General features: G+C 42.9%; 1 protein-coding gene across 1 annotated transcript in view; it reads right to left on the bottom strand.

Annotated features, from left to right (window-relative positions):
• Positions 1–261: 261 nt before the first annotated feature.
• The window catches only part of ADTRP (androgen dependent TFPI regulating protein), a 57,057-nt gene continuing 33,173 nt past the window's right edge, over positions 262–24,145 (bottom strand). The window contains exons 4-6 of the mRNA XM_058554038.1: positions 17,538–17,653; positions 8,421–8,572; positions 262–389 (exon numbers count right to left, since the gene is read on the bottom strand). Coding sequence (XP_058410021.1) covers positions 355–389; positions 8,421–8,572; positions 17,538–17,653 — 303 coding nt within the window. The 3' untranslated portion in view covers positions 262–354. The remainder of the gene's footprint in view (positions 390–8,420; positions 8,573–17,537; positions 17,654–24,145) is intronic.

Raw genomic sequence — 24,145 nt, 5'->3', positions numbered from 1 at the left:
CTGAGTTCCTCTCTCTCTCTAAACATTCTGTAACACCTAGTTTATGAGTTTCTTTGAGTTTATGAGTTTCTTTGGCCTTTGGCCAGATTTTGACCACAGATCATCCTCCACAGATGTCAGACAAAGGTAACAAATTGTGAGACAGCAGGAGTCATTTTTGGCATATCCAGTAAACCTTTCAAAACATCAAGAGTGCTCAAATTAAGCTACCTTCATAACCCTCTTATTAAATTTAAATATCATTCCTTGTGCTTTCTACCTTCCTACGTTGCTCCACCACCTTCCCCCACCAGAAAAAATAATGAAAAAAACTCCTGTTTTCTTTCTCCTTAGTTCTTGGAAAATGGCATGTAATCACTTCCTCTTCTTCCTTGGCTGCATCGTGTCACCTGTACAAGCAAGAACAGAGAGAAAGACCTCAGATTTCTGGGTATCCCTAACGGTTATTCTTGTGTGGGTAGACATCCACCTTGACTTGGAGCAGTGGAAAATCAAGGACACTCTTCCAAGGCAAGAAGAGGTGCTTTAAGGAGTTCTGAAAACCCACCACCACTACCACAATGGCAAGGAGCAACTCTGCTGTCTCCCCTTGGCGCTCGGCTCACAGGTAGCTGGTTGGTCAATGGTGCTGTTTGCCTTCATGTGACTCTGCATATCTAAGATGAGCCACTGATTGCTGTTGCTTTTGGTCATGTGTTTGCAGGCTGCACACAATCTACTGACAAACTTTGAGACTCTGCAGATGGAGATGAAGAGACCACATCAAATTAGAGAGGAAATAGAGGAGTGGATATTCACCAAATTGAGGGTCATTCCGTCACCTCTCACCAAATCAACTTATCATCCTGGGTGGAAAAGTACTAGTGTATTGATTACTTTTTAGTAAGCTCATTAGAGGGGCTTTATTCTACTGAAATTGTAGCATTCAATTTCTAGACTGACTTCCATTCAGCCAACAAGTTGGTACCTCTATATTTAATGATCATAAATCCTTGCATAAGCTTTGAACTTTCTAAAACTTCATTAACTCATTATCCTTCTTGTCTGTTGCCAAATGCTACCAATCCTATTTTGAAAACTTTTTTCAACTCAGCCTCTTCTTGTCCATTCTGGAAGTTAGAGCTCTGTTAGTTCTGATTCAGTATTACCACAGCAATCTCATGCTCCTAATTCCATGCTTCACCCTTCAAACCCTGCCCTCTCCATCAATTATATCCATAACGGTAAATATTAAATATCTTCTATTAATTTTATTTTGCTAGAACTCCCTTTCTTAGAGGCTTTAGTGACCGAAGACTTGAAGTCCTGCTTGCAGCCCCCTCATCACACTGATTTTCTAGGACAGCCAGCTCCTAATCACATAGCCGCCATGGCCATCCTTGTATTCATGTATCACAACATTTTTTTTCCTCCTCAAAGCCCCAATGCATGGTTGTATATCATAGTTGTAAGTCCTTCTAGTTCTTCTACATCCGCTGCTGCCACAGCGTGGCTACTGAGAGACGGGTGGTGTGGTGTGCGACCAGGAAACGAACCTGGGCCCCTGAAGTGGTGAGAGTGCTGAACTTTAACCACTAGGCCATCAGGGCTGGCTCTCTCAACATTTTTAAGGACAGGCCCCTCACTGCTTCTTCTACTCCTCATCAATCCTAACTACCCCCAGTCACTCCAGTGAAGCCTCACAATTTATCCATCTTTACAGGCTTCACGTTCTTTTCAGTTATGCTTCTACTTATTTTTCATTTTTGACATGAATTCTTTCCTCCCTAGTTAGGTCTTTTCTACATTAAGTCTATAAGTACAAACACAGTACCTTCTCTTTTCAGAAGTATACGCTTTGGGCCTCTACTGAATCATTTTTCAGCTAAATAACACATTAATTCCCTCATGTCCAAGAGCTTGATTAGTACAAACTTCTCAAATTTGTTTCCCCTGTAGTCACTCTGAGGGCTCCTAAAACTTTCTTTGTTCCTGCTGTTTATCAAACCCCCAGCATGTCGAGTCTAACTGTAGTCATAACCTCACTCCTTCAACCCCAGGTGGCAATGACTGAAGACTTCTTCTCCATTTAAGAAACACAACCCAACATGAAGGCTTAGAGAGAAGCAGCAGAAGCAGGAGCGGAAGTGGTGGTGGGAAGTTCTTTTAGGGGAAGAGAGCAGGTGGCTCATTCCACTGGATCAGAGTCCCCCACATCCAACACTAAGTAGCTAGATGGAGTATTAAGAAATTCCGTGCCAGAGAAGGCACTGTCCCTAAATGTGTCTCTGTGTGGAGCTCCAACAGTCATTTCATTCTGTAGAGACTTACACGGTGTGAATATCACAGAAATCATATTTTTCTTTTTGTTTCTAGCAGGTGAGGGTGCGTCCTTAGTCCTGAATTCTTATGGGGCTGAACAGTCTCTAGGCTTCTTTGAGTCTTCAGAGTTTATCTCTGACCATGTTTCCATAGTGCATGGCTGGAGATAGGGAACTTCTGACTTTAGCAGTAGATCATATTATCTGACCCAAACAAAGCTTGCAAAATAAATTTTAAACTCTGATTGGGAAATAAGGTTGTGTATCATTACTCTTTACTTCATTGAAGGGAGTGTTTCCCAGTAGAACACCTCCTAGTTGGCAGTTAGGGAATAATTCTCCCCTGACTTATTTTAGTCCTTTCTTTATCCTCTGTTAGGTAGTACCAAAGAGTAGAGATATTTTAGGCCAAACATTTAATGTTCGTCTTGTGCAAGATCCAAACATTTTCTGCTGGCATGGAAAAGGAATCATTCTTTTAATCAACATCACTATGGATACCATATATAATTATATACCTTGTTGTTCCAGGAGTCAGAAAACAGGATAAGGGAAAACATCCTTTTCAAAAAGATTTACACCTATGTATCTACAACCACAAAAGCTATTGCTAGACTTTAAACAGAAAATTTGAAGAACATTTGCCTAGTTTTAGCAGGTTGGCTTGGAAAAGGGTGAGAAGGGTGAGAAGGCAGATGGGGGGATATGAGGTGTTAGAGGAACGAGATTTGAGCATTGATGAGTACAAGTCGCAGTGCAGAAGTAACAGGAAGGAGGTGGAGCTGAGGGCTGGCTGGAGAAGCTCTTGTGGGGAAAGAGGCTGAGGAAGAGGGAGAAGTAATAGTCCAGAGAAGACTCTCTTTAAACTTAGGGAGATGAAGTTAGGACAAGAAAGGCAAAAAGGAGATATATTTTTATTATTCACTAAATGCTGCCCCAGTGGGACCATGCCTTAGAAATACACATGGAGTCAACTCAGGATAAGATTCTTTTGTGATGAAATGATCAGGGAAAACATGCAAGATAGACAGACCTTATATACATTATATACTACATTAAATATGATTTATCTGTTATAAATTATAATAAATTTCTTCATGGATAAAACCAAGGAGGGAGACTAGATGGCCTGTAAGCAGCTTTCAACAATAAAATCTCCTTTAAAGAAAATCTGGTCTACAGCAAATAGTATTAAAGGAAGGTTTTAATGTCATTCTGTCTAAGGCACAATCACAAGGTCACTTGGCCAGACTGGAATTTTCAGCTTACACGCTATCCTTAGGAAGAAAAGGATCTATAGTCTCAGGCCCTGACAAAAGTTAGTCTGACACCTGACACACATCCCTCAGGAACCTAAGGACAGAAGTCATAGGCCACAAGTAAGCTGACTACCTCTCTGGCCACATTTACGTATAAGAGGCCCTCCATTTTGGTCTGCAGGCACTTAGCCTTTCTCTGTGCCTGATATATCTTGTGGGTTGGGTTTCTCTTCCTGATGGACTTGTGTCCTGGTGTCAGCATCCTTGTGTCATATCCAAAAAAAAAAAAAAATTAAGTACATAAGTGGAAGAGAAAGGAGCCTACATTGAGACCCCCTGAGAGCCCCATTCTCCCAGTCAGGGTGGAAAGAATCTGTCTGGGGTATCCCTTGATGCTCAGACATGGTAAGCCAAGCTTGCAATGATCTGCCAGAGACTGCCTCCCCTTTCTGCTTCCATGATTGTTTGAAATCAATGTTCCACCTAACTCTGCCCCCAAAATGGAAACTGAATCTTTCTTGGTGGGTATCTGGTGCCAGTAAGGACTCAGTGCTTATCCAGCAATATATCCCATGACACATAAAAACTAGCACAAGACAGAGAGTGAGATGGTGACAAGTCAGGTAGGTGGCCTCTGGAACCTCTTGAGAGCTTTTTGAGCCACAGCATCTTCTTGGAGGCCAGCAGGACCTTCCTGAGAGCATGATGGCACTTGTCTCCCTAGTACACAGGTCCAGCTCCCTGCATCTATTTACCCCTGGAAAATGTCACACACTTTCCAAGTTTACATTTGATTCCTCATATCACTCCTTATTACGGCCCTTCTCAAGCTTCTCTTCATTTTCACCCACTGAAATGACACGTGAGGAGACAGAAAGTGGGTAGGCATTCAGCGACTGTGGCCGTCACTACCGACATCTTTCTTAGCCCAGCAGCTGACTTGAGCGAACACCACATTGGACAAGGATGCTTGTAGACATGATCATCTAAACTGGGAGGAGCCCAGAGTCCTGTGGCATACAGGACCAGCATCATCAGTCTCGCTGGGGCACATGGTAGAAGGGCAGAATCCCAAGCTTTATTTCACATCTACTGAACGAGAATCTACACTTTAACAAGCTCCTCATTTTAACAAGATTTGCAGGCACATACAAGTTTGAGAAGTGTTGCTCTGTAGCAGTGGCTCTTGACCCTGGCTGCAAATTAAAATAACTGGGAAGCTTTTAAAAATATCCATGTCGAGTCCCCATCTCCAGAGATGGATTTAATTGGTCTGGGGTGGGCTCGTGAATTAGTGTTTTAAAACTCCCCTAGTGATCTTATAACATGCAGTTAATGTCGAGAACCACTGACCGAGAGATACCTGCACGTTAGATGGGTCTTGACTGGTATTTCTTGACCACTCCATACTTGGCTGGTGACTCTCAGCTAGGCCACACTGTGTCTCAAGATTTCAGACACAGACATTCTAATTAATTCTAGCCTCAAGTAGCCTGACCTCCTATTTCACTCTGTTAAGTTTGTCAGGAACTGCACCGTATCTGTCAACTTGCATTCAGTTGGGCTGTTGTTACTTTTAATCACCTTCAGCTGGGGAAACTGGTAATTTATGCATAAAATTGTAGAAGAGGATTAGAATATCCACATAGGCAAAAAGGTTACTGATTTTTGCTGGGGGAGAATGAGATTAACAGCAATAGTGACTAACCCTATGTGCCAGGCCCTATTCTTGGCACTTGACACTTCCCAAGTCCTTTACAGTCCTCTAGGATCCCAGGAGAAGGGTACTAATATTGTCTCCATGACATGTATGAGAGAACACTGGAACACAAGACGTTGAGTGCCTTGCCCAGTGTCACAGGTCTATCATTGGTAAGAGCAAGGTAGGAACCAGGCACTCTGGCACAGAACTTTTCTAACCACTGCCTCCCACTGCATCACCAAAGCACTCCTTTGAATTTCTGCTCTCATCCAAGGAAGCTCAGGCTGTGGAAGGAGGTGAGAAAGTAGGATTAGCCCTAGATTTGGACAAAGTAGGTAGCTACTTACACGTTTCCATAGATCCAGAACAGAAGGTTTGGAGAGGAACTCAGAGATAGAGGAACTACATAATGGATTGTCCAATCCTAGACAATGCTAAACTATATACACCTGGCACAGCAGGCATTAACCAGGACTGTTCTTGGCAAACTGAGATGTGTGGTCTCCCTACTTAAAGGTCATCATATCACTAAGGAGTTGAAGTGTATTGACACAGGTTACATGGTTGATTTGTGGCCAGGTGAGGGACATATCCTAGTTTTCTTCATTCCCATTCCAACTTCTTCCCACTGTTTTGTACTGCCAGCCCTAACACACATCTCTTTTTCAACAGCTCTCCAATCAGTGTACCATACCATCACCCTCCTATGCTCCTCAGACTCCCTGTCCAATACTTTAGTTTCCAACCGTCAGAGTCATTCCTTGACCACTGTCTCCAGAACACCTTTGCACAAAGTTCCATTTAATACCTAGAGAGAAGAGCCCTTGGATATCCTGCCTGCATTGATTGATCCATTGGGTAAGCTAATGGAAATGGGGGATTCAAGGGTGGTTAAGACATACACCTAACCCTTAAGAAAGTCAGGGTCTAGTGTAAAAACAAATCTCTGGGCCCAGGGAAGGCTTCCTGGAAAAGGTGAGTTGAAATAAATGAGTGGGTGTGAGACAGCCAAAGACAGGGAGATGTGAGACAGAAGCCTATGGTGGTAAGAAACATCAACATGTAGGGAAAATAAGCAGTTTGTTGCTACTGGGGTATATATTTAGAAGAGGGTGAGCAAGAACCCAGGTAGGAACTGGGTCGTAGAGACCCTGTGTGTCATTCCAAGGCCTTGGATTTTCATCTGTAAATTGTGGAGAGACTTGAAGTGTTTTAAGCAGAAGAAGACACAAGGAAATGTGTTCACATAGATAGCGCTGCTTAGTTTTACACAATTTAAAAGTGTTCACTGCCACTGGAATTTTAAGTGACCTAATTTCTCTTTTAATTCTCATTCAACCATTTATAATTATGACCTGTTCAGAATTTAACACATTTATGAGACTATTCTGATGCTATATAGGACTTTTTACCCATTCTATTCTTAAGGAGCTAAAAACCTAGAGAGAGGAGATAGACACATGGCCACTTACAGTAGTCTCTGTCAGTCACATGGACATGCATATATGCATGATGTAATGAGGGTCTACATGTTGGTGCCGGCCTGTTTGCTGATTGGGACCTAACTGTAGTGAAACACTGGATATAGTACTCAAACAATGAAGCTTATTAAAAAGAGCTTTGTGTTGAAAACGGTGATCTCAATAATATTAAATATAGTGGAAAATTTGTTTTTCAGTCCAATGGATGTTTAAAAGTCACTGTAGAGTAACAATTTAAAAGTTAATCATTACTGAACTCAATACAATTGATTTAAAAAGTTGTTCTCTAAGATCTGAGTAATCAAGTTCTTCTCTGCATGTCTTATATCTGCGAAATTTCAAATGGATTAGCTTCTTCCTTCCTTCTTTTCTTTTTATTTTTTTATATAGATTTGGGGACGGCATCAAAAATCTTTACCCAGAACTTCAAGGAGCCAAAACTAGTTAGAATTAGATGTCAACACATCTGAAATGTCAACACATTTTTTTTTTTTCTGGATAATTTCCTGTGATTTGGAATCCTGATTTGGGGAGTAATTTTTAGTATTCCATTTTTTAAGTGTTTGCTTTCAAGGAGGATATTGCCTTTGGGACTTTCTTAATCCATTAAATTCTCCAAGAGTAGAAAACATGTGAAAAAGCCAACTTGCATGCTTATTTTTCCTGGGTCTCAGTCTCCTCTCAGAAATATACACGCTTGTACTGAACCTTCTGAAACTGTCAGGTTTTTTTGCATACACGGGCTTATGTTTTCACACCAGTTCATAAATTGGGTGGAAGATACCACTTCTGCCATTTCTATTTTGATAGAACAGAATGGCACGTGGGCGTGTGATGTGGGGGACTGTATGTGACTCTTGCCTTCCTTATACACAAAACCAGGGTAGAGTTCCAGTGCTTCTCCTTGGGGAGGGAAAAAAATCATGGGTATTTTGCAACTTGACTTTTTGGTGGTTAATTTTCCAACAACATAATATTCTGGGGTGGGGGAAGCAGGGAGAAGAATAAAATCTTCCATTTTAAAATCACTAAGTTAATATTATTTTTTTCTTATGAAGTAACATGGTTCTATCCACCTATAATTAGAAAACTTAGCTTATTGACATAATTCACATTGCCCAAGACCTTGTTTAAATGAGAATTCCAGCCTCAAGTACAGGATGTGATTTTATCCGGTAAATGTTTTACTAAGGTTGAGAAGAAACCTAACAGGAGAGAAATGGGAACTCAACCGAAAGGCACTGCTGAGGTTGGAAGAGCTAAGAAGGTCATCGGGACCCACATGGTTCAAAAAGGAAACCTTAACATTTTAATAGCTTGTGTCCCTCAAGCCCTCACTTAAGGGAGGGAGACCCTGAGTCCATTTTTTCATGTCGGGGATGGTGACACTTTGCTTCCTGCGTCTTGAGCTCTCTAAAGATTATTTTTAGCCTTAATGTTAGATGAGATGTTCTTTTAGGAAGGAAGAGAGATAATCTGACGGGGCCCTTCGAGACAGTGCAAACTTCCCCCAGGCTTTTCCTTTGCCCACTTTGGTAGGACCCGTCTGAGTCTTTTGGACAAAGGCATCGAGCATCACTGCCTTCCCCTTTGGACTAGTTTCTCCTTCTGTTTCCAGGAGGAATGGAGAGAGGGTAAGGAAGAAGTGTCTCTGTAAATAAAAGAGAAATAAACTGACCCCATTTCCAGTGGTTGAGCTTCTCTCCTAGTAGGTAGATGCCAGCGCTAAGGATGTAGCTGAGAGAGAAGAAGGCTGCTAGACCCACTGAGCTGAGTTTGGCAAACACAGGATATACCCACATACCCGTCTCAGAGTAGATCCATAGGACCCTGCAGAAAATGACAAGTCACAATGATTAGGACAGAAAGGGAAAAAAAAATAAACTATTTTCAACTCAAGATCAATGGGGTTCTGAAGCCCAGGCAGAAGAAAAGAAGCCATGGGGGACATTTGTCAACAGCTGAGGCGTTCCACAAACCTACCGGAGTGAGTCTTCTCTAGATAAATAGACTTGATTCAAAGAGACATCCTGTTTCATGGGTTGGGCTTGGCTGTTTTACCTAATCCATTAAAATCCAATGTTAATGAAAGAATATGGGAGAACATCAAACACATCATTAGCCAAAGAAAGTGTGTGAGAACATGAATTATTCCTTTCCCTGAGAGATATGACCTGCTGAGACGCTGAACCTGCTAAGATGGTGTCCATTTGCTAGCTCTCAGCCAGACAAGTGAGGTTAGCTTTACAGAGCTAAGTGTCAGGTATAGGTTTCCATTAGCACTCCATTAATTGGGGTGGGAGGGGCAGAGATCAAACATTATTGCTGTAATACAATGTGCCTGGTTTAATTGTGGGCCCTGATTTTAGCTCATGGATATAGCCATGGAGAGAGTGGAATGGATGGATTTACAGGAGGCTCAGATCTTGCTCATGTGTGGATAGAGTATGTCATTTCTGTAAGCCAAGAGAAGGAAAAGAAATGCTAAGAGAGGAGCCACGATGTCTAAGTGAAGCCTAAAAATGCAGTTTGCTGGAAACCAACTGCACTGGAAGATGCCAAAGTCTGAAATAACTTTTAAAATTAAATATGGGGAAGACGAGATATCAGCTACAGTTTATAATTGGTTAAGAGTGCAGAATGTGGAACCAGGCTTCTGTGATTCAAATCCCAGTTCTGCCACCTATTAGCTATGTTGCCTTCAACAATTTATTCAACTTTTCTGCCCCCTGCCCTCATGTACAAAGTGGGGGGGCAAACAGTATACACCTTATAAGGCTATTGTAAAGATTAAGGGAGTTAACACTTGTACATTACATAGAACAGTGCCTGGCACCTTGTAATCATTTAATAAGAGTTTAAAACTTCTCTCCTCTGAGGGATGGTACAGTGGGAGTCTTCTTAGCAACCTTTCTCTGAGGTTGCTCATCTGTTGTAACAATTAGGATAGGCCAGGTTGTACTTCAGAAACAACATTCAAATGTGGATACCGCAGGTTGACAACGGAGTTCAAACGGAAGAACAAAATTCTGTGCTTAATTAAACTTTCAGAAACCCAAGTGTGATCTTGGTTATTTCAAATATTTTATTTCAAGTTTGTCAAATGCTTTGTGGAAGAGACAAGGGCTAATATCACAGCCAGGACTAGGGTGAGGAAAGGGAGTTGCCTATGGCATAAAACTTAAGGGGCCATCGCTGTGCATCAAAGGACACAATCAATAGAGTGAAAAGGCAACTTATAGAATGAGAAAAATATTTGCAAATCAAATATCCAATAAGGGATTATTACCCAGAATATATAAAGAACTACTAGAACTTCACAACAAAAAAAAACTCAATTACAAAGGGACAAAGGACTTGAATAGACATTGCTCCAAAGAAGATAAACAAATTACCAACAAACACATGAAAAGATACTCAATGTTACTAATTATTAGGGAAAAGAAAATCAAAACTACAAGGAGATGCTACTTCACACCCATTAGCATGGCTACTATCAAAAAAAACCCATAAAATATCAAGTGTTGTGAGGACGTGGAGAAATTGGAACACTTGTGCACTGTTGGTGGGAATATAAAATGCTATAACTGCTATGGAAAACAGTATGGTGCTTCCTCAAAAAATTAAACATAAGGAAGTCACAAAAGGACAAATATTATATGATTCTACTTATATGAGGTACCTAGAGTCATCAAATTCACAGAGACACAAAATAGAATGGTGGTTGCCAGGGGCTGGGGGAGGGGAGAATGAGAAGTTACTGTCTAATGGTGACACAATTACACTTTGAGGAGAAAAAAGTTCTGGAGATGAATAGTGGTGATGGCTGCATAATAATATGACTGTGCTTAGTGCCACTGAACTGTATACTTAAAAAAATGGTTAAAATGGTAAATTTTATGTTTTGTGTATGTTACCACAATATTATTGCAGTTTAACAAAGAACAGTTTTAGAGAATAAGACTTCAGTTGGCGACCTACTGGTAGTGGATGTCTGGAGCACTGTGTTGAGAAGGATTCTGAGGCCCTACTAAAAAAGAGTTGTGTTATAATGTAGCAATATCTGCCAATAGCATAAGAATGGAGAGTGGTAGGATATGTGCCATGTATTTGCCATATCTGGCTCAACCCAAAGGAATAAATCCCTAAAGATAGAATATCTGGGACCCAGGGTGGGTAGCAGTATATATCCATAAAGATATTTCTTTCTTTCTTTTTTTTTTTGTGAGGAAGACCAGCCCTGAGCTAACATCTATTGCCAATCCTCCTCCTTTCTTTTCCCTTTTTCTCCCCAAAGCCCCAGTAGATAGTTTTATGTCATAGTTGCACATCCTTCTAGTTGCTGTATGTGGGACGCTGCCTCAGCATGTCCAGACAAGAAGTGCGTTGGTGCGCGCCCAGGATCCGAACCCCGGCCGCCAGTAGAGGAGCGTGCTCACTTAAGCGCTAAGCCACGGGGCCGGCTCCCATAAAGATATTTCTTTGTGTTGTATGTGTTGAGGAGAGGCAGGGTGGTATCTGGCTGATTACGCACATGAATGTCCATACTCTGTTTTTGTGGTGGCCTCTAATCTGATTTACTCTTTCTTGCCAAGTGCAACTTTTGGAGTTCATATGTAAGATAGCACTCGTGACATACTAACGTTTTCTACCTGAGGACTTGGAAGTTGATCATCAATCCTCGTATCTGACCCTCACTCTTTTCCTCCTCTGAGACCAAGAAGGTAAAAGAGCACCTAAGGCCACTGGCATTCTGGGGGGAAATTGGCCACTGGCATTCTGCGGGGAAATTATAGAGGCTGTAAAGACAAGAAGCAGTGGTCAAGGGGGCTTGGCTTGTCAGTGCCTGGGCATGTGCTCCAACAATGCAGGGAATTGGGGGGCTGGGGAAAGGAGGTGCAACAAGATAGGGGTCAGGTGTGAGGCAGCGTGTGTTCATTCAATCATTCATCAGCACCAGGCACTGTGCTAAGATGCAGCGATGTAGAAGATTCCATGCTGCCTTAGGGACTGTCTGAGAGAGAGGAAAGTTACAAAAGAAGGGAAGACAGGGTGATGAGACCGTGAGCATAGGATGCTCTGGGTTCATGGGAGGGATATTGAGGGCTGGCTTCTTAAGGGAAGTGATGTCTAAGCTGATACCCAAAGAATGAGTAGGAATAACACAAAAGAGACATGGAAAAGACTTTCAGGCAGAGGGAACAGTATCTGCGAAGGGCTGGAGGAGCTGAGGGTGTGGCTGAATTGGAGAACAGGGAAAAGCTAGAGCATGAATTCACATCAGTGAGGACTTTTATAGTAAGGGCTTTTCTGTGGAAAAGTTTTAAGCAGAGAAGTGAATGATGTGGCTTGTGTAAGAAAGATGATTACATAGCTGATTCTGGCTAAAGTGTGGAAATGAAAGAGGAACGAGGCAGGGAAACAAGTTGGCGGCATTTGTAGTAACTCAGGAGAATTGATGTTAGCCAACTATGACAGTGTCAATCAATCTAAAAATAGAATCAGAAGGGCGGGTGATGTAAGGCGACTTAGAGATCATCCGGCGTTCGAGACTCAAAGCCTCAGTGGAGTAAATGACATGCCCAAGGTCATATGACTGGGAAAATCAAAGCTAGCACTAAAACCCAGGCCTCGTATTTCCAAATCTAGTTTTTTTCCTACTGTATTCACATGGCCGGGTATTAGCTCAATTCCCCGTATGTGCAAAACACATTCTGCTAAATGCTGGAGGGGGTGGGCATGCCAAAAAATTTAACCTCGTCTCTACAGTCTAAAAGCTTTCATGATGTTATTGTTCCCAGCTCTGCGCTTGGATTAGACATTAAAGTGATGTAACGGAGAAAGTGGAGAGACGGGGTGGAGACCTGTCACCAGCAGGAATGTGACTGGGTGGACCCCCATGGGGAGCTGAAGTGGTTTAGGATTTGGACCTCCTTATCATTAATGAATTACTAAATCAGCATGGGGTCCATCAGGCCTCATTTTTGCTAGAATGAAGCAAATAGACCTGGATGAGGGCATTTTATGCTGTTCTTGACTGAAGCTCCCATACCTCTGTTATCTCCTGGTTTGGGAGCTGAAACTTCTTGCTGCCTGCTGTCTCCGCCCTTACACAATGCTCTGGGGCCCATGGGCCCGCGTGGTCACAGATGGCCACCAACCAGTTCCACAAACTGTGGATACGGCCACAGATGGCCATCAGCAAGCTCCACAAACTGTCAATATCCATGGAGATGTTAGAGGGAAGCGGCTATGCGTCCGCTCTTAGGCGTGCCAGTTTGGATGGTCAAATAGGGAAACAACAGAGCAGAAATGAGGTAAAGAATATGGGCCTGGGCCAGAGAGAGCGTGAGAAACAACCATGAGTCAGAAGAACGGCCATAACTCTGAGCTGGAGAAGCATTTCACGGCTGAAACCATGTTACAATGACCTAAAAATAGCCACCAAGACCGTGGGGACTGCCGTACATGTGGCACTGGCTTTTTGTTATTTTTTCAGATTGCAGAATTGGAGGGCTGGCCCCTAAGTGGGAAAATAAAGCTTTGCAGAGTAGTAGTAACTGCAAATCTTTCATTTCCTTTGGAAAACATTAGTCACCTATAAATATGTAGCTCGCTTACTCCTCCCTTCTCTCTCACCCCAAAACCCCTCACCTAGCTCTCTCTGAGGCAGTGGTGAGGAGCAAGAAAATAGAAATGTTCCTACTGCTGGCTTTTATTCATTCTTTTATTGAACAAATATTTCCCCTAACCCAGGGCTGGGCCCGCTTGGAAAAGCAAAGTGATATTAGGCCAAGCCCCAGCCTGCAGGGGGTTTGTTCTTAATAAGTGGAGATGAGCCACGCATATGAATTATACAAGATGAGAAGCGATAAAATGTCATAAAAAATATGAGCAGCTACAGGGACTCAGGGGAAGAAGTGATTACATCTGACTGGGCGGTGCAGGAAGATCTTCATGAAAGGTATGCGTTGGATGTGCGCTCTGAAGGAATGGATGGATTAAGCAGCAAAAAATGTGAGAAAATGAACAACACAGCACAGTGCCGAGGCCAAGGGAGCCCGGAACACGTTAGAGTGATGGCCAGCAGGTTGCGTTAGCTGGACCTGTTAGTGAAAGAGACTAACAGGAAGTCACCCTGAACTACCCTCTCACGGTGGCTTGTGGGTGGCAGGCTGAAAGAGGTTAGACAGAGTACAGACAAAGTCAGATTCCATTGTTGCTGTGGTTTGTTTTTATGACGATTCTTTTCTTCTATAGTGTGCTCAGGTGAGGTCCCACAACAAAACTGCCTGGGCTTGCAGGTGTAACAATCCTCTAAATTCATGCAACCATTTACACACACACACTTACGCACATAGACATCTTACCCCAGAATACATTAAAAACAGTCCAGAGGGCTGGACTAAGCTGAGTTCCAGGATCAGTCACCTTGCCACACCTAGCATCAACAGTCCCCTCCTTCTCCCACTAGTGCATTGTGATGAATTCCCTCCCAGAGTCTTTGTCACCCTTTCCTGAAGACCATGCACCATAGTTTTCTAATCTTAGTGGGGATCAGAATCCCAGTCCAATTTTCCATAGAAGGACTCTTTAGCCCTCATGTAAATTAATATATGAAAATAAATATAAAGATGTCACCCAACTCCCCCTTATTATCAACATTTGGGATCTAGGCCTGCCAGGATGCAAATCGAAGAGGGGTAGAGGTGGAGGGCTAGGAGAAGAAATGTTACCTATGCTTCCCATCCTTCCTCTCCGACCTCAGCTCCTAGTAAACCAATACGCCTGTTACAGAAATCAGAAACAAAAAGAGCCTGAAGAAGGGTGCATCTGGACAGTCAGGAATGAGGGGCACGCCTGAGACGTATTGTTGAAGTAACAGAACAGGTTTTTTGGATTAATTGGGACATAGGGGAAAAACGAAAAGGAAAAAATCAAAGATAATTCTAAGAATTTTCAGCTGGTAGACTGGGAAAGTGGTGATTCCATTAATAGATGTAGAGAAGTTAGGAAAGAAATAGTTTTGGGTATAAGTAAAAAAGTCAGTTTAAAACCCCGTATCTGGGTCCCATTTCAAAAGATTCCACTTTAATTGGTTTAGGATATGCCCTGGGTATTGGAACTTTTAAAGACCCCCAAGACAATTCTAATCTTCAGCTAAGGTTGAGAACCACTTGCTTAGAGGAACTTCCATTTGGAAATCAGACCTGGCCTTCTCAAGAGAGGAGGGGCTGTGGAGATCCGATCCGGGAGCGAACCCTCCTGGTGGGAAGGGATTGCTGGAGAGAGAGAAGAGAGAGGGGAATGGGGAGAAGTAGAGAGGGAATGCTGGGGAAATGCCCTCATTTAAGGGATGGGTAGACTGGGAAGGTGGTAATTCCATTAATAGACATCACTTCCCTTAAGAAGCCAGCCCTCAATATCCCTCCCATGAACCCAGAGCACCCTATGCTCACGGTCTCATCACCCTGTCTTCCCTTCTTTTGTAACTTTCCTCTGTCCCAGACAGTCCCTAAGGCAGCATGGAATCTTCTACATCGCTGCATCTTAGCACAGTGCCTGGCGCTGATGAATGATTGAATGAACACACGCTGCCTCACACCTGACCCCCATCTTGTTGCACCTCCTTTCCCCAGCCCCCCAATTCCCTGCATTGTTGGAGCACATGCCCAGGCACTGACAAGCCAAGCCCCCTTGACCACTGCTTCTTGTCTTTACAGCCTCTACAATTTCCCCGCAGAATGCCAGTGGCCAATTTCCCCCCAGAATGCCAGTGGCCTTAGGTGCTCTTTTACCTTCTTGGTCTCAGAGGAGGAAAAGAGTGAGGGTCAGATACGAGGATTGATATCAACTTCCAAGTCCTCAGGTAGAAAACGTTAGTATGTCACGAGTGCTATCTTACATATGAACTCCAAAAGTTGCACTTGGCAAGAAAGAGTAAATCAGATTAGAGGCCACCACAAAAACAGAGTATGGACATTCATGTGCGTAATCAGCCAGATACCACCCTGCCTCTCCTCAACACATACAACACAAAGAAATATCTTTATGGGAGCCGGCCCCGTGGCTTAGAGCTTAAGTGTGCGTGCTCTGCTACTGGCGGCCCAGGTTTGGATCCCGGGCGCACACCGACTCACTGCTTGTCCGGCCACGCTGAGGCGGCGTCCCAAATACAGCAACTAGAAAGATGTGCAACTATGACATACAACTATCTACTGGGGCTTTGGGGAGAAAAAGGGGGAAAAAAAAAGGAGGAGGATTGGCAATAGATTTTAGCTCAGGGCCTGCCTTCCTCAGCAAAAAAAAAAAAAAGAGGAGGACTGGCATGGATGTTAACTCAGGGCTGATATTCCTCACAAAAAAAAAAAAAGAAAGAAAGAAATATCTTTATGGATATATACTGCTATCCACCCTGGGTCCCAGATATTCTATCTTTAGGGATTTATTCCTTTGGGTTGAGCCAGATATGGCAAAAACATGGCACATTCCTACCACTCCCCATTCTTATGCTATTGGCAGATATTGCTAAATTATAACACAACTCTTTTTTGGTAGGGCCTCAGAATCCTTCTCAACACAGTGCTCCAGACATCCACTACCAGTAGGTCCCCAACTGAAGTCTTATTCTCTAAAAATATCCTTTGTTAAACTACAAAGATCCCAGGCTGGACAACAGGTTAGATCACTGGAAGCTGGGGGTAGATTTATTAAGCAAATGCTTTCTTCAAGACAGGAGAAGCAAAAAAGACTTGGGATACTCAGGGAAGGAGGGGTGCAGAAGGGTGGGAGGAGCAGACACCACAGAAAGGAAGGAAAGGCAAGGGAGGAACCATCATCTGAGTTCTGGACACAAAGATTACTGGCTCTAAGACAAAGGCTGGTGAAGCCATGGAAGAGGCCCTGCTGGAGGCCGAGCCCTTTGGGATGTGCCCTCTTGCTGGTTTCTGTCTCTGACAGAGTACCGTGATATAATAAACTCCTCTCACGTGGGGGGTTACCCAGACTGTCAGATATGAACAGCCTACGTGAGTCTAGACTAGAGAAGAAACATCATGATTAGCTTCCAATCTTCAGGTATTATGCTTGGCATGCCCCTTTCAGTAACACAAAAGTAAGGGTGTAGATGAGAAGGCTGTAGAATGGAAAGAGGGTTTCCAGTCCCTGGGTGGAAGGCTAAGCACTTTCTCTCGATTACAGACCGTTGGACAGCATTTCTGAGAATTTGTGTTGCCAGGTGGTTGAATGATGAAATCTAGGCCAGCTACTTAAATTATCTCCCGTGCCTCCAGCTAGGCTGTTCTGCATGCCCCTGGGCAATTGCCCAAATGCCCACTAGGAGTTCTATTGCCAGATGTTGATGCAAATAAGCCCAGAATGATACAGGTAACAGGAATGGACCAAACCTAGCATGATCAGTCCATCAAATGCCTTTTCAGATGGAATATATTTAGAGGCTCAGGTCATTTAACCATTCAAACATTTTAATTGCAAATGGAACCAAAGATCAACATTTTCTTGGGGAAAGCAACATGTGTAGCTTTACACGATTAAGTCTTCATGAGAGGGGAGGAACTCGTGACTTGCATGCACACCTGTGTGTTCTTATGCATATGATGTTTCCATGAGTATCAAAATCAAACAATAAGAATCCTTCTTACTTGAAAATTAAAGATGGTTAAACCCCTGTTAACCCAAGATAAAGGCAGCCTAACAGAACAGAATGCTTCTTCTGGAATATCCCTCAGAGTCTTGAACGACAAGTCTAAGTTGATTTTCTCTACACAATTCTTACCTGCCGACGTAAGCAAGGCTAGCAGCAGCCAACACGGTGAGTCCTTTCTTCTTCGATAGATAGTAATGTGGCCTGAGGATGACTTCGGCCAATGAGAAGGGCAATATGGACGTGTGCTGTAGGAGAAAAGATGACAAATCATAATGTCAGAGTGCCCTGGCTGCCCACAGTGTCCCTAATTCTCTCTTCTCCCTTCAATTTACTTTTTTACACAACTTCCAGATGAAACTTTCCAAAACTTGGCTTAGATCATGCTCCTTAGATGCCCAAGGACCTGCAGTGGCTCCCCATTGCCGATCATACTGGTCTAAACTCCTTTGTCTGGCTACCAAGGCTCTGGTAATGTGCTGTCACCCTCTCTGGTCCTGCTTATTGCCCGCTACTCCCCTCTCCTAACACACACATGCACACGCGCGTGCACACACCTGCACTCGCACACATACACACTCCTCCACTAGAACAAGGCTGTTTCCTTCATTCTCCTTTGCACTCAGTGTGCTTGCTCCCAGCCTCACGCTTCTGTTCTCGCCTCAACTCTCTATGCGGACTGTGTCTTCTCTCCCTGTGTTCACATCGTCCATGTTCTTTGCAGCCAACACAATCTTCCATGATGCTGTCTTGGAATTTTCCCCTTGCTAATTTCTCTCACTCAATTCTACTGCATTTATATTCTGTGCCATGTAGTCTAGCACTTATGATGTGTATTCATAAGCTCAGGGGGCCAGAAAACACATCTTAGCCCGTTTCTGCATTCCCCATTGCACTTGGCACTGTGTAACTGTCCTGTTGACGGATGGATAGTAGCATGGAGTGTGTGTGAGCCTCCATCTGAAACCCTCCATGTCCCCGCCTTCCTTCCATGCTTCACCCGCTCCTTCATAACCATCTGTCTTCTCATATCTTTCAAACACTTAACACCAGATTTTTTTTAAGTGACATAATCAAGGAAGCAAGCCTTTAGGAATAGTGGTGTTGTCAGGTGCTATTGAGGTCTGCTCCCCTCTAGGTTATGGGAATTGATCTGGAAAAGGTGACATGAGTCTGTGTGCAATGTCCTTTCATTTGTTAAATACATTTATTAAGCCCCTCTGCCATACTTTGTGCTTATCGGCAACATCTAATAGTCTTCATATTTTATATTTTTTACATTTACAGCTATCATTTCTCTTCCATCCCTGCTCCCCAATTTCCTCAGTTCTTGGCAGCCTCTTGCATCCATAGCCTCCACCTAAGAGCTCCAACCCATTCCCTTTCCTGAGCCCCAAGGCGGCTGTGTCAGAACCTCAGTTATAATAGTCACCGGGGCTCAGGAATGTCACATTGCCCGGGTCACCATGCTCCCATGCCCAGCTATGCTGCTGGAGCCTGGGTGCTGGCTCTGGGTGGCCTTTGCTCTCAGTCATGTCAGTCTCCTGCTCAGAGGCATCCCCAGGAGGCAGTAGCTACCTCCTACCCTACCTGAGCTATAAGGTACAGTCAGGAGATCAAGACCCTCAGATGACAAGAAATGTGACAAGTTTTGGTAGGGGAGGCATGGGAAGAGAAGGAACAAGTCTTGAGTATAGGGCATTACTGGGCAGAGAGGGCCTCCTGGGGGCCATCAAGGCTGCAGGAGGGTGGCACAGAGCAATTCGGCCTCTTAAAGGCCCCAGGTACCCACATTTTAGTAGCAAAGCCTAGAGGAACAGCATTGTGGACAAACCGTAACTTTTATAGACTTTGTCCAAGGTTGGTCCTGAACGTATGACTGGTTGGATATGCAAATGGAGAGACTTCTAGGCCCACTATCATACCTTGCCTCTTTCTTTGGTCTGATTTTAGGCTACAGTTTCAGTGTCTCTCCCTCCAATAAAGGAGCATGGTGCTTAAGGGCACACACTTTCGAATCTGACCTTGGACTAGTTACTGAACCTGTCTGAACTTCAGCTTCCTCGGCTATAAAATGGGACAATAAATAGTACACAAGTCATAGGGTTGCTGCTCTGAGGATCGGGATAAGTACATGTAAAGGGCTTAGTCCTCGTCGCATGAAAGCTTCCAGGGAGCATTAGCTGCGATTGTCACTGTTATCATTGTGATTGTTGTCCTTCATTTCCTTGGTGGCCCAGTGTGGAGTGGGGTGAGGTGAGATTCTGGGATGTCCACAGCACCAGGCACTCGGATGCACCCTGGCCTGTGGCCTGTAGGAGGCTGTGGCACGAAGCAGCTGGAGTGTGGTAGCAGAGCCATCCCCATGGCCACCCCTGGCTCCCTCCTCAGCCCACAGCTGCGCCTACACTCTCAACCATGGCCGCCTCAGAGCCCTGGCACAGCGCTGTGACTGACATCAATGCTCTTTTCACCCAGAGGCTACCTCAGGGGGCAAGAGATGGGGCTGTCTGCCCAGCACAGCCACCTGCCTCTCCACCTGCATTCACTCTGCCACGGCCAGGAAGATCCAACTTCTATTAGGAACCATTAACAGTCCCATTATACTGGCCATTGATCTGACAGATTTTATTAACCCTGCCCACAGTCAGCAGCTTCCGTTCTCTACATTAATGATCATTTGGAACAGAATTCCTGTGGAATAATGTAGTGGTTTGCATTAGGAGCAAAAGAGTTCACAGTGATTAATGCTTTTACAACAAATAACTCAGGAATGCATGACTGGTCACCTCTTCTAGGAGTCTGCCCTTTGCAAGTGACATTCATTGGATTTCCAAATGAATTCTCCCTGATGGCACTACTTCAGTGATGTCATTAGTGATGGGCCATATACTGTGGCTTAATACCAGCTAAAAGGTCTTTAAAAGAATCACATTTTTTGGTGAAGGCTGGGAGTAGGAATGAGGGAAGGAGGAAGACCACATTCTGTGAGCTTTCTAAATATTGAGCTACTGTGAAGAGCCAAGCGTGACATAGGAAACCTCTTGGTATTTCAAATGTATTGGTATTTCACCTCATGTTGATATAAGTTATATAACCTCTGTCAGGCAGCACATATTTTTAAAGAAAAAAAAAAAAGGAAAAAAATTCAGTAAGAGAAAAGTCAAATATGCTCTCTGCTTCCGAAAAATCTAATAATTAGGCTGGGATTGACACAAATTAGAATGCTGCCAAAAATTACTAAAAACAGTGACTCATTCTGTATTTCAATTAACAGTTTCTCAGTTTCCCTTATAAACAGTGAAGCTGACAAAAATTAATTACCTCAGAGAGGGTAAAATTATTTCCTTCCAAAGTAAACAAAACATCATGGACTGAAACAATAGTATATATAAACAGAGGGGATGGAATGAAGCTATCTTTCCTTGTCAATGAAGCCACCATTTTAGTAAATTTTCCTTTAAATATCTCAGTCTGAAAGCATTGGTTAAAAGAACAGTGTTATTCTTTTTCCATCCTTTTCTACTAAATTACACCTTTTCCTCCTGTCCTTGGTGTAATGCCTATTTCCATCTGAATATCTTGGAGACAGAATTATAAGCATGAAATATTCATTTAAGTTTTAGTATAATAATTGCACTTGCGATTCCCTGGCTGCAAAATAGCCTTATAGATAAGTACTCAAATTTACCAGCCCGTAGAGAATTCTTACAAGGTTACGTCAGTGGCAACAAGGAAAATAATGAGAACTTATTTTTACTTGCCTCCTACTAGCAGATGAGTAGCTGTTATAAACAGCTTCCCTGTGTATGAGGTTCATCTTACAGTGGGATGCATTTGCCTGACTCTTGGGAAAGAGGCAAGCCTTAACCACTGAGATGACCCATGGAGACAAGTTCTTCATTGTTGTCATGCAGGATCCAAAGACTGAATCCATAAAGCTAGGATGGTCACATTCTTATCTCTCAGATTCCTGAGGGGCCAAAAGCACTTAATTTTTTCCAGTGAAAGAAATTCAGGGAGGCTATACATTTTAAAAATCAGATAATAACATTTTAAAATATGATCTTTGCTGCTTTCTTCTAGTACATTTCCTCGTTGGACTAGCTCTTGTGTTGACTTGAGTTGAGTTGACCAAGATAAACAAGCCAGCTTCCACCTTCACAGACTGGTCATTGAGACTTTCTCCTTCAAATTTACTTACTGATTAATGAGCTTGCATAATACTGCCCCCTTCACATTTGCCTCAATCTTCTTCTCTCTTCCTCTGTTCAGGCCACACTTGGATCTGAGAATTAATTCCTTACATTGGCTCTTCCCAAATTGAGGTCCTTTCCTCCAAGTCTCTAAGATAATGTCTTTGGTTTGTTTATGGTGCTAATGGGTAGATATTTTGAAATGAAGTTTTATTGCACTGACAAGATCTCATTTCTGGTTACATTAAGGAGGATATTTTTGTTTACTATATATTAAATATATCACTTTTTGAATTATTTAAAAAATGGAAACCTTTACAAAATCTCCTCAGGGGCAAACACATGGTCAAAACATCGATTAAAACTTAAATGTAAATACAACAGTCATGAAAACAGAGGCAAAACAACCTTAATAGAGTACCATTATACCCAGGCTTGTTATTACACTACTGGATCATGTTCCTTAAGATTAAAAACTGCACGCAGTAAAAACACGCAGTAATAGTTGTTTTGTAAATCCTAGTAAAGCAATCTCTGGTTTTGATAATACCATCCATTTGCCAGCTAAAAGCTTTTACCTCGCTCATCACCAACTTCCCCCACTGCCGTTCCTACCTCTAACTCCTACAGTTTAGGACAACGGTGATGGTCTTTCTGGGAATATTTTGCATCCAAAAACAGAGACCATCTGTTTTCTCCATGGCCCGTAAGTTGTTAAAAGTGCAATTTAGCTTTAAGTCAATCTGATATACAGAAATCCAGAAATGTAGACAGAGGTTATATTGCTCATATATCTAGGGGACAACTTCTCTGTTTTAACTCTTCCACCTACACTACCTGCAGGAGCATTTTCAGTCTTAAATACTGGAGTCTAGAAGATAATTGGATTTGTAAAAATTCCCTTTTCCACTTTCTAGGAACTCAAGCGTACCGGCTAGGCACCACTGTAATTAAAGAGTCAATGTTCAAATGCCTGGGGAGGAAGAATTGGGAAGATAAACCACCTACAGAAAGAGCCACAGGCTTCTCTTTGATCTCCACTGTCTACCTAGGTGGGCTAACACAGACCAGCTTGGTAAAAATTCAGAAAACAGAAGTGAAAAACCAATAGTCGTTTACTGTGGAAGAGGAGTAATGTTTGCAGTTTACTCTAAAATGCACCAAAAACAAGATGAGTTGATGGAAGGATAGATGCACAGATTTGTGATAAAGCAAATGCAGGAAACTATTAATAATAGATCTAAGTGGTGGGTGATACAGGTGTTCACTGTAAATTCTTTCAACTATGCTTTATGTTTGAAAATTTTCGTAATAAAATATTGGGAGAAAAGTGAATCGTCTTTACTAATCTGGAAAGAGAAAGGAACGCTCCACTGGGCCAAGGGAGACAAGCACGCTGTTGTTTATGAACTCGTATGTGAATGGCACAGGTGGTTAAATGATAACTTTCTGAATCTTCTAGGGAGAGTTTCTAAGTGATTTTGTACTACTACACTGTTGTCCTTTGGGTTAATATGTAGTTTGGCCAACATCTCAAAGTAGCATTCTTCTACTAGGAAGCTAGTTGGCTTTGACGGCGTCCAGCCTGGTGAAGAAGTGGCTGTTTAGATTCTATCCGGTTAAGGGTAAGACAAAAGAAAGATCTGGGATCTTAGGACGCTACAATCAAGAATAGATCTGCCTCTTCCTGTTCTCCTCCCTCTCTCTCTCATCCTCCAAAGCACCCAAATCCCTTCCTCTAATTTAATTCTCTCTGGCAATAATAACACTCTAGACATCTGCTGTAATCACTGACTCATTCCTCTACTTCTCATATCCAAACTTGATTCACTTTCCCCCTCAAATGCTTCCCATAGCTGCCTATTCTTTTATCTTCCCCAGCATCACCTCCCCAGCTTTCCTCTATTTTGGTACATACTCAACATTACAATTAGACCAACCTTCCTAAAACAAGCTTCATGTTGATACTTTCTGCTCAGAAACCTTCTGTGGCTCACTGTTGCCTTGGCCCAGTGTCTAAACTCCTTCCCTAATCTCATCTCTCTCATTTTCCACAGTATCTCAACCGGCTCTCTCCCTTCAACTCAAATCCATCTCCTCATTAGCCTCGTGTCTCATTCAGTTCCCTTCCCTAGAATTCCTCACTTTTTTCATTTACTTAATTCTTTTCTTTAATTCTTCTCTCCCAACCAGCTCCACACACCTTTGAGATGCCTTACAACCAAAAGCACACACATTAACATGACAAGATATGAAAGAAAATCAGGACCCAGGAGAACACTGAATATACCAACCAGAGGCTTGCTGGGCTGCTGTTGTTGAAATTCAAATTTAGCATTACCTTTGCAGACAAAGTGAAAAGAAGAGATAGAATGTACAGTTTCCTTTTTTTCTTTTTTTTTTTTTTAGGGGAAATTGTTTTCCCCCTAGTAATTAGGCCTCAAAGAAATTTCTACCATTGTATTTCATTTGGGGAGCACTAAGCAACAGTAGCCAGTGCTCTCAACAGTGTGCCCAAAGCAAAACAGTTCAGAGATCTGGTTT

Source organism: Diceros bicornis, chromosome 14, assembly GCF_020826845.1.
Source record: "Diceros bicornis minor isolate mBicDic1 chromosome 14, mDicBic1.mat.cur, whole genome shotgun sequence".
In the NCBI taxonomy this organism is placed as follows: Eukaryota; Metazoa; Chordata; class Mammalia; order Perissodactyla; family Rhinocerotidae; genus Diceros; species Diceros bicornis.
This window is presented reverse-complemented; position numbering and strand designations above follow the sequence as displayed.